This window comes from Micromys minutus, assembly GCF_963924665.1.
Source record: "Micromys minutus genome assembly, chromosome: 28".
Taxonomy (NCBI): domain Eukaryota; kingdom Metazoa; phylum Chordata; class Mammalia; order Rodentia; family Muridae; genus Micromys; species Micromys minutus.
In genome coordinates this window covers 411,372-422,701 of record NC_137963.1, presented here as the reverse complement: position 1 = coordinate 422,701, position 11,330 = coordinate 411,372, and the positions used below count along the sequence as shown (strand labels likewise).

Below are 11,330 nucleotides of genomic sequence, written 5' to 3'. Positions count from 1 at the left end.
AACGACTTTCTTAAGCCATTTTTAGTGTCTATAACACTCACAATATTATTATTCTGTTTAAAAAGTCTGCCCTAAAGCCCTAGTCTACTTGAACACCTCATTTAATTCTAAAGTTACACTGGTGCTCATATGACAAGTTATATTTGGCACAGCTGTATTTTTTAGAGATTATGAAAAGAAAATTTTAATAAACATTTCAGAAAGGACATTCTAACTTCCTTTAATTGACCCTGGGTTTCAGAAGGGATTGTTGAGAGATGCACAGCATGCTTCATTGCTACAAATATGTTTCACTCAACTGAGTTTATAAATTAATAAGGTACCTTCTATTGGAAAATCTACTTAACAGAGTATTTCTGCAAATATTAAAGATTCAAAGACTCAAAGTCACATCAAAATCCTTTCCAAGAGTGGGGTGTGGACTTTCAAAGGGTCTGTTTCCAGTATCATTTTTCTTTGGTCATCAGAACAGTTCATGAGGGTTCCTCCAAGTGAGGGCGATTTTTTTTCCCTCTATATGTCAACCATAGTCATATACACTCTTTATTCTATATATCCTTTAAAAATACTTGTCAAACTAGTAAATAAACATGAAGACATTTCTACTTGACTATGGGAGGTAGGAAAACCCAATATATAATCAAGGAATGGCACAATGCCATAATTGAATTGAGATGTAACATGTCTCATGAGTAGAATGGTTTGATCTCCTTAACAGAGGCAGAGCTCTACCTGCATCTGAGTTCTTTACTATAGGTGGGACCTGACTCCATCTGAGCTCTTTAAAAGAGGCAGGACCCTGTCTCCATCTGAGTTCTCCAATAGAGGCAGGTCTCTGCCCCATCTCACTAGACTTATGCAGTTGAGCATCCTCCTGAAAGACTCTTCCATTTAAAACAGAGCCCCTTTGTCTACACACAGCCTCTGGTTTTAAGTTCACATTTAGAGAACCTAAGGAAACAAACCAACTTTTGGAATCCAACCTTGGTTTACTGGATCTGCAGGGTTAGATTCACTCAAACTCTGGTAGAAGCCCCTATAATACTGATTTTTCTTGATGGACTCATTTGAGGTCTACAGACAAAGCACTTTTAAGGTCCATGGAAATCCATATTGCCTGAGAGTTGACAGAGAAAAGAATCTTCTAGAAGAAGCAAATATTATAGCCTATAATACTGCAGACATTTATCTAGAAAAAACACTGAGATACAGAAGCTGTATCTCATCTTGAAAGGCACGTCCATACAGCTATCTCTCTGGGACTGTTTTTCTAGCTTCCATGTTTACTTGACAGACTCACAAAGGCATATCCAGCCAGCCACAACCATGCATTTCCACTGAGCAACACACATAGATCTTCTAAATAGATGAGAAATCTCAGGTTACGTTCAGAGTTTCCTTGAGCATACAAAATTGTGAGCTTTGCCTTTGCTACAGTTCTTTGACTGCCATTGTCCTCTTCTTTGAACCAAAACACAGTTCTTTCCAGGTTTTGGGTGCAGAGGGGGTCCTCTTCTCCAGTTGGTGAAAGTAACGGGTTCACCTCCAATCCACTCCCAGTGGCCAGTTCGAATTTGGTTCTTCAAGCCTAATGTAAATCAAGAGAACATGCCAAATATTTTTTATTACATTTAATCTCAGGTACCATGACTGGCCTATTCCTTTCTTTTTCTGCTGCTCCTCTCAGAACTGGTAGGAAATTGATTTCTTTACACCAGCTAGGCTCTGGCCCTGGGATAGATCCCTTCCTCTACTGTGTTATTTTTTTGCTTTTGGGGTATGGTCTCACTAAGTTCTCCAGTTAGTGTTGAACACATTGTCCTTCTACCTCAGATCTCCAAATACTTGTACTTAAAGATGCAGACCACCAGACCTGCCTTGGTCTATGGTACTAAACAGAGTTATAAGTAAATATAAGTTCCAGTTCTAGAACCAAGAATATGATTTGGGAACAGCATATAACATAATTAGAAGTATTAGAATTTGGAGCCAGGTAGATTCTGTCCTCTTACTCAACCTTTCTGAGTTTTAGTTTTCTCATCTACAGAATGGGCATATAAAAACACTATATATGTATATATATATATATATATATATATATATATATATATATATATATATATACTTTTGTTGATGATTATAGATGATAGTCTATGTAAAATTCTTACCATAGGCTAAAAATTATAGGCAACTAAAAAATTCTGAGAGTGGGAGAAATAGTCTTTCATGGGGAAGAACCTCCCAACTGGTTATTCAATACCAACTAGTCAAACCTGGATTCATATCATACAATAATGGTGTATGAACTGAACTGGTTGTATTTATACGTTCAAGAATATATGTCCATATGTATATGTATAATATATTTAATTAAAGAAATAGAGACCATGAGTTTGAAAATGAGCAAGTGGAGGATGGGGGAGTCCTCTGCGGTGGTTTTCAACCACCCAGTGACTCTGTGATACAGTTCCTCATGTGGTGGTGACCTCCCTCCAACCAGAAAATTATTTTGTTGCTATTTTATACCTGTAATTTTGCTACTGTTGTGAATCATAATGTAAATATCTCTGGTTTCCAATGTTCTCAAGTAACCTCTGTGAAAGGGTTTTTCAACCCCCCAAAAGGGATAGCAATCCACAGTTTGAGAACCACTGTGTTAGAGGGAAGGAAGGGATGAAGGGGAATTATATAATTGTATTTTAAGATTTAAAAAAAACATTTTAACATATCTTGCTGTCTACTTAATGGTCAATATTAATTTTTAAATTTATTTTTATTTTTTTAAATTTAAATTTATTTTTATTTTATGTATATAAGTGTGTTATTTTTATGTGTGCACGTATTTTTGCCTATATGCAAGTCTGTGTATTATACGTGCAGTGTCAGAAGGGGCCAGAAAAAGGCATGAGATTCTCTGGAATTGGAGTTACAGATGGTTGTGAGCTGCCACATGGGCTCTGTGAACCAAACCTAGGTCTTCTGCAAGGACAGTGGTGGTCTTAGTGAGTCATCTCCCTAGCTCAACTATCCATGAGGGCCCTATCACAGAGAAACAGACATTTTTGTCACCCATTATTTCTTATTCCCATTCTTTAAAAGTCTTCATTTTCATATCCAGAAGTAGCTGGTGACATGTCATTTGTCTGGAGCTTAACATGTTTCAATCTGCTACAATTACCATAAAAATCAACCTTATTTTTTTCTCATTGCTACTCTACTCCCATGGGAAGTTTCTGAAAATTAGACTTCAATGTTGTAAGTATCTATAACATTTGCTTAAAGAAGCGTCCTCCCTACTTCTCATAATAGAATTTTTAAAAAAGAAAAAAGTGTGAGAGAGAAACTCTTCTGTAATTGCAAAACAGTCTGACGTCTTGTCACTCAGATTTAACTGTGACACCCATTCTAGCTACCAGCATGCTTCCTTCTTCTAATACCATTTCAGTCAGAAACACTGGTCTGTGCTGGATTATTTCTTTGGATTAGTGAATAGATCACATGTGCTTTTGTGAACACAAAGCCTTATAATCATTATGGACATACAGAAAAACTATGCTCCAGACTAACTCAATACTCATAGACCATGTCTGTGTTTAAAGACCCAATGAAGCCTACAGAAAAAAAAAATTGAGAACCAAAGACTGGCTTTATAATTGTCACCCCAAATACAGTCCCTCTCAAAGACAGTGGTAGGAACATTGATTCAGATGTGCTTTGAGAATTCTGTCCCAGAAGTAACTTGTAAAGGCTTGTTAAAACTGTCCAAAGTTAGAAAAAAATATTAAAAATTTGAAAAATCAAGGAATAAAATTCAAAATACCTACATTGTTGGTTATAAGAATAATTTCCAACTTTAGCATGTAACTCTATAATCTATCTATCTATCTATCCATCTATCATCTATCTATCTTTCTATCTCTCTCTCCAACTTACACAAACATTTATTTTTTATCCTAAATCATTCCACACTTTATATAGCTATGAATTCTTTCTTTTTGCTTAGTACCTGGTCAGGAATGCAATGCACTCTATCTTATCTATAATATGTGATTGATATGTGATATGTGATATTTGATATATAAAATTGTTTGTCAGTTAATGCACACAAGACATTTTGTTACAGCTTTACTAGATACTGTGAAAACAATAAATATTAACTTCACCTTCACATAACATGGTGTAATCTAATTTGCTCTGTAGCGATTTCTAAATATTTGAATTTTAGAAATGCCATGTGTTGAATTTTTATGTCAGTCTGACCATATCCATAATTATGTCTTCGACATAGATGTCCAAGAATGAAAGTACTTTGCCAAAAAGCCAAAAGTCTAAAGTGCTCTTCTTTTGTTCCAGGTTGCTAGGGATTGAACCCAGGGTTTTGCTCAGTGTGTGTCCTGTTATGGAGCCATACTTGAGGCTTTATGGTGGTTTTAACTGACTGACTATCTTACTACTGCATGCTATCTATCATAAGTTACAATCACTGGGCCAATAGAAGGGAGTGGTGGGCCTTAGTTCTTTTGCTGCTTGTGTGCTTGCTTCCTTCTCAGAAGCATGCAGATACTTGCCTATCCAGAAGGGCTTTCTTCCACTGACAGCCCATAGCCACTGCATATGCCTCCTGGAGAATACGGTCACAAGGTTGCTCTGGTACCTGCACATACACAAATGAAAGTAAGAGTCTCGGCAACACAGTGTTTACATTGCTGCTCATATGATGTGCATAACAGAAATACAAAGAACACTAGTAAATATGTGGAAAAGGCTTTTCAAGATTTTAGTGCTCTAGATTAGCTTTGATGGGTATGGGCAACAGCAAAGAAAGCATTTTGTTATACATGGGTTATATTTACATCAGAGTTTGCTGTAATTAGAATATTTTCTTGGAAATTAACAACTTTCTGCTTATAATGATTATTTAGGTTAATTACATCATATCAAAATATTATGTTGAATATCATCCTGTTCCTCTTCCTTCTTGGAGACAGGGTCTTATATAACCCTGCCTAGCCCCAAACTCTACACATATCTTGAACTTCTTCTGGTCCTCCTACAGGGAAAAAATGATCTGGTATAAATTTGACAGTCACCCATATAATCTGGCCAGTATTTTACCCAGATTTTCTTCCCAGATAATATGGCTAGAAGTCTAAATGTTGAGGTTGGTGTGCTTACTTAAATAACCCAGTAAGCATGAACCTTTCTGTGCCTTAGTGAAAAGGAACTAGCTCCATTGTCAATCCTCAACCATTTTACAGATGTCAGAGACTCTCTCCCTGCCAGCACTCACCATTTCCCCTCAAAATAGAATTCTCTCTGAATTATACTGAAACCCTCTGAATTATCTCTGTTAGTAGCATTCTGTTATCTGACTTCTCCGGAGGAGCTTATGTAAAGCTCTCTAAAAACACTCCAATAAAAACCAGTAGGTTATTTTCTTCTTGAAAAGAAATGGGTTCAAAGAGGAAGCAATGTGTAGCATCACCTGTATCAGAGCACACAATGTGCCCTGTAGATGTATAGTTATCCCAACTAATAAAATGGAGCAGGATGGCTTTTAAGTTGTCCTCTGACTTCCACACGTGCACCCTGGTACTCATGTACCACATGCCACATAAGTGACTGAAGAATAAATGTAATTCAAAGAAAATGTTAAGCCCAATGACAAGAAAATAAAATCACGATGACTGTCCTGCCGGATCAACATTCATTGACTTGAAGACAGGTGGGAGAGAAAATAGCAGCACAAAGTTAAAGCATTGCTGAGCTAAACCTCATTCATTTTGCCCATGTCTTTCCAATGTTCAGATATATTTCTCGGGCCTATCCTCTATAGTAACTGTAATTTGTTTCTTAATGATTTTTCCCTCCACTAACACAGGATTTTTGCTGTTCTATAATTCAACAGTGCTTTATAGGCCTCCTGAGGTCTGTAAGGCTGCTGGACTTGGACTTTATGACTTGGTTTTGAACCCATTATTTACTGCTGGTCATGTTTGACAGTCACAGCAGCTACAAGAGACATCTCCTCATATCCATCCTGTGTGCACTGGGCTTGAGACACATGATATTTGACTTGTATTAAATGGCTTGGGTTATCCCATCCCTGTGCAGTGCTGGACAAAGAATGGGAGAGGCAGGGCCCATTTCCTTTCTGTTTTCTCTGTCCCTTCCCTGGTTAATTTTCTTATTACCACCAACCTTACAGCCATCACCATAATGGATATAGGAGGTTCATTACTGGATATTTAGCTTATCCTCTGCTTGAAAGTTTTTGAAACTATCTTTAAAACAGACATTGTAAAATGTATTTTAACTTCTTAAATACAGTTCTAGCTCTCTATGTAACTACAAAAAGCAAGAATTACCCCCACACCAAAATAGTAATAGTAATAGTAATAGTAATAATAATAATAATAATAATAATAATGATAATAATAATAAAAAATAGGGCCAGCAGAAAAACCACTGTTCCTTGCCTAAGCAAAATATCAGAGCAATAATTCACAAAATAAATGTTTTGGGATATGTATGATGGTTTTAAGTAAAAAGAAAATTCCTGTTTACTTTGCTCAAAGACTTATAAAATATGGTAGACACTATCTATATAAACATGTGTATTTATAGATATAAAATTGAAATCTACAGGTAACATATACAAATAAGAATCCTTCAAAAATTCTAAAATGTGAATGCTTTCGAAGTCCAGGATCAGGAACAGAAGCTTTACTTTTTCTGGCTATAAAAACAAACATCTATTTTTTCAAAAGATTTTGCATAAGTGCTGATATTTCAGAGCACCTCTTTAAGGATAGGCCAGCAGGGGTTCCAGACACTCCTGTGGGACAGGAAAATGGCATCATAGATAATGATCTATAATAATAGAATTACCAAATGTACAATGACTGCCTTAGGAAATGAGCAGATGAGATTACAATATGTAAATTCAAGAAATGCCTAATCTAGCAGTCTGGCTCCTTTGGGTTAGAAAAATAATAAAACACCAATGGGGAGGCACAGAGATGGGAGATAACGGTTGAGTTGAGTGAGTAATCTGATTAGGGACAAGGAATAACATACAATTTACTGTTCTCACTGAAACAGGGGCATTGTAAATGACCCTCTTGAAAAAAAGAAAGAAAGAAAGAAAGAAAGAAAAAATCAGACACATACCATGGGGAACTCAAGGAAACAGCACAGTATAAAATAACGGTCCCTCAAGCCCAATCAAAACACAGTGGGTATGTGTACTAATTCTAACCATGGAATTTAAAGCCATCTACTAACATATCTAATGATAAAGCAGAGCTTCAAGTTACAAAATGTAAATGTGTGACTTTAACTTCACGAAAAAGATTGACAATCCCTAGAGAGGCACTTGTTTTTAAGCCAACAAGACTGGGGAACACGATAAAAAAGATCCAGAAAGTATTGGGTCATGAAAGCAAGAGACCTCTGGTATGACTGAAGCATGCTGAATGGCAGAGCAGTAGTCAGGATTCAGAGACAAGTTGTTCTGCAGAGAAGTCTTACTACCCAAAACATTCCTCCTGGAATCATATAATTTGTTTAAATCTCTCTGTGGCCTTTTAAAAAGTGATGTCCACCAGGGTGTACATCTCTAGTCATTCTTCTTGTCCTTCTGAAAGCATTTGCATGCTCAGATACCTTGCAAATACAGTCAAATAAAATATTTGATATGTCAACTAAAATAGATGTTTCTAGTGATGCCTGAAATGTCACATTACCTAATACACCCTAGAATATCATCAAAGAGGTTGTTTGATAAGCTGTTTAGTTTCTCAGTGGATAAGGTAAATAATGTTCAACTTGAGTTTGTTTTGTTGCTAGTTAGTTGCTTTCTTAAAGTACATTCCTAAAACAATTCCCCAAGGAAAAGTGTACTAAATAACTTGGAAATAATTTGAACAACAGTGATTCTGGAACTTCTTTTGAGCTGTACCCACTCTGATGTGCCCCTTGAAGCACCAGTGGAGGTGAATATTTTTCAGGACAAAAAAAATCTTCCATTTATAGTATTTCCAAATGTCAATCATGTTCTGCTATGGTGTAGTCAACAAATATTGCTGGAAACTTGTACTTATGGCCAGAGGAATAAGTCTTAACTGGACTTATAATAAGATAGGAACTTAGTAAGTACTAAATCTAGACTTTTACATTAAAAAATATCTATATTCTTAATAGGATTTTATGAGAAAGAGATGTGGGAAAGAAAGTCTATGACATTACCAACATAAAATGCATCTTACCATGAGAGACAATTGTATTGAGCTATGATGTCTATTCCCCAATGAATGAAAAATTAGTTACATTTTGGCTTATGAGACCAATACTAAAAAACAGTATTTAAATGTATGGTCTAGTCTAGACTCACTTTATTCCAGAAGAATAAGTTAAAACATGAATCTATAAATTCAAAACCTGATTACACTTTTGGTTTTCCCTGAAAGGGTTAGATACATTCAATTTTAAAATTTCATTTCTTTGCTCTGAGAGTGATAGAAGACTTTAAAATACATTTGAAGGCTTGTGATAGATTTGCCTATCACAAATTTAAAATAGCCACACTTATCAGTGCATATGTAGTGAGAAATCGCCTATGCTTTGAGCCCTTTGGGAAGTGTACAGGAATAGCCCATTCTCTTTCCTTGCTTAGCTGACAATGAGCAACTGATTTTGCTTCCTTAGACCTGTCTTACACTCTATAAATTGTGAGTATTGATCCTGGATTCCTTCACAGAAATGATTGATGGTTTGTGGTAGAATTCTGTAAACAACAAAGTATAATATACAAGTAAGGTGTCATTGGAGAGTCAGCACAGAACTGGGTCAAGCTAGCTAGGTTAGGGTGATGGTGCTTAATCCAAATTGCAGGTAAAGTCTTAGGTTAAATGCATGAGGAAGAGGCAGGTCTTTAATTTCAGCCTTGTGTTTATGATCATGAGCAAACCAGACAGTATTAATAGAACTACGAAGAAACTCCCCATAACTAGAAGGCTGCTAACCATTAAAATTCAGCTATAATAAATGTATCAATACAATAAAAAAAATCAAAGGTATTGGAAGACTGACAGGGTTATCAACAGAAAGGCATCAGCAGGGCTAGTCTAAATGGGCAGGATTTTATAGCAAGAATTTGTAACACTAAGAAATTAGAAGACCAGGATTTCAGGATCAAGAATAGAAATAGACATTAGAATAAAAACAAAAAACAAAAAAATCACCCGGCTACCTTTCCACCAAGATCTTTGTATAGATGCAGAGACAATCCACAGTGCATGGCTCCTTTAGTTTCTCACAGTATTAACAATCAAGGAGAGTCTGGGGTATAGCTCAGTGATAATAGAGTGCATGGCCATAATTTATCAAGCTCTGGGCTTCCTCTCCAACACAATGAAAATGAATAAACAAATGTTCAAAAGGGGAAAAAAAGGTAATCGTGAATGTTTGGGAGAAGACATTCAATAAAGCGATGGCTATAAAAGTTCAGGGACCTGAGTTTGGATTCCCAGGATCAACAAGCTGGGCACAGTGGAGCGTGCTTCTAATCCTACTGCTGGGAAGGTAGAGAGACCAGTGAGTAGTGGGCGTTCAATGGCCAGCAAGTCTGAATTGGTGACCTCAGGGTCCATTGATAGACTGCATCTTTTAAAAATTAAAAAAAAAAAAAAAAATATGCCTGAGGAAGAATCCTAACCTGACCTCTAGCCTCCAGAGCCAAACTGAAATACCCCCACCCTCACCCCAACTCCCCAACCCACACACACAAATAAACTATTAATTTTCTTTACAGCTAAGCCTGTAAGCTTACTGAGGACTGATTTACTGCAGACTTAAGCATTCTTTAGGAATCACTGGAAGGGAGCGACTGATGTCACTGGTCAGGCTCTATCCAACCACTGAGAGCTACCACAGTTAAATGGAAGATGGACCAATAAAGCTGCTTTCAAGTTTGAAGTTGGAAAGTTCTGTGTTGTTTGTCCACATTTTCCAAGAAATCCTTTCCTGACAACCCCCAGTGCTGGGGGCATCCATTGCTCTCCCTTTGCCAGTAATGATCCTCTCCTTTAAGAAGCATCTTTCTCCTGGCTAGCCCCTGACAGCTTTCAGGTTAACACCCCAGATCTCTCAAGGAGCAAAAGGCAAGAAAAATTACACTGCCCCAGCCTGCCATTCCCTAGCTCAATGGTTCTCAACTTGTAGGTTCCAACTCCTTTGGGGATCAAATGCTTCTTTCTTAGGGGTCGCCTGAGAACATCTGAATATCAGATATTTACACTATGATTCATAATTAGAGCAAAATTAGAGTTAGGAAGTAGCAATGAAATAATTTTCTGGTCAGGGGTTATCACAGCATGAGGAAATGTATTAAGAATTCAAAACATTAGTAAAGTTGAGAAGCACTGACCTAGATGAACTTCAAATAGATGTAAGCTATCTGGTTGCTTTAGTAAAAGAATGTCTCATTTATTCTCCAGCATGTAGCATTGTGGCAGCATATAAAGTTAAACAATACTAACTTTAAAAGTTCTAAATGTCTGGATTTAGATGACATTACCAATTTACAAATAATTGCCCTCCCCCAAAGTACTGATTAACTTCTGTCATGACTCTATTTACAGCTAAAATATAAAATATACCAGTGACTAAAACAAAAATGTGGTTGACCTTTCTAGGCTTTAAATGCTTTATTATCCTTAAAAGAAAAAATGTCTATACAAAAAATTGGGTGTAGTAGGATGCTGAGTCAGGAGAGTTGATCCCATGATGTAGAGGTTAGACTGGGCAACATAGTGAGGCATTGTCTCATAAAACAAAACCAAACAGAAAAACAACTAGGGAAGTTTACAAATAATGCAGAGGTCATTAACTATTTAATTTGGTGGATTTTGACAAAGGTATTACATCCACATAATAACTATGCAGACAAAGACAAAGACCCTTCTCATCCCTTCTACAGGGATTGTTTCTAGTTCTCTGACAATCTGTGGGCAAAACCCTTTATTACTGAAGCAGCACAGACTAGATTCTCCTACACATGTACATGGAATCACTTTATATGCAATCTCTTGTGTAAAGCTGTCTACTTCCTATATGTTATTTATCCATAATAAATGTGCTATCTCAGGGATGGAGAAAATAGCCAGCACCTTTATAAAACCAATAACAAAATGACCCTCATTGTTATCATTTGTTATGAATAAAATTGTAAAGTTCTTTTGTATTTTTTAGCACATGTTTTAGTCCCTTGATGAAGTAGCTAGGTATAGAATAACTAAGTTACAGGACCCATACTTAATTAGAAACTA

The 11,330-nt window shown here is 36.5% G+C and overlaps 1 protein-coding gene across 1 annotated transcript in view; it reads right to left on the bottom strand.

Annotated features, from left to right (window-relative positions):
• Nucleotides 1–929: 929 nt before the first annotated feature.
• Nucleotides 930–11,330, bottom strand: part of FREM1 (FRAS1 related extracellular matrix 1) — a gene marked incomplete at its 5' end in the record, with an annotated part of 108,380 nt that continues 97,979 nt past the window's right edge. Inside the window, 2 exons of the mRNA XM_080939991.1 lie at nucleotides 930–1,588; nucleotides 4,569–4,654. Of these exons, the coding sequence (XP_080796117.1) occupies nucleotides 1,389–1,588; nucleotides 4,569–4,654 (286 nt within the window). The 3' untranslated portion in view covers nucleotides 930–1,388. The remainder of the gene's footprint in view (nucleotides 1,589–4,568; nucleotides 4,655–11,330) is intronic.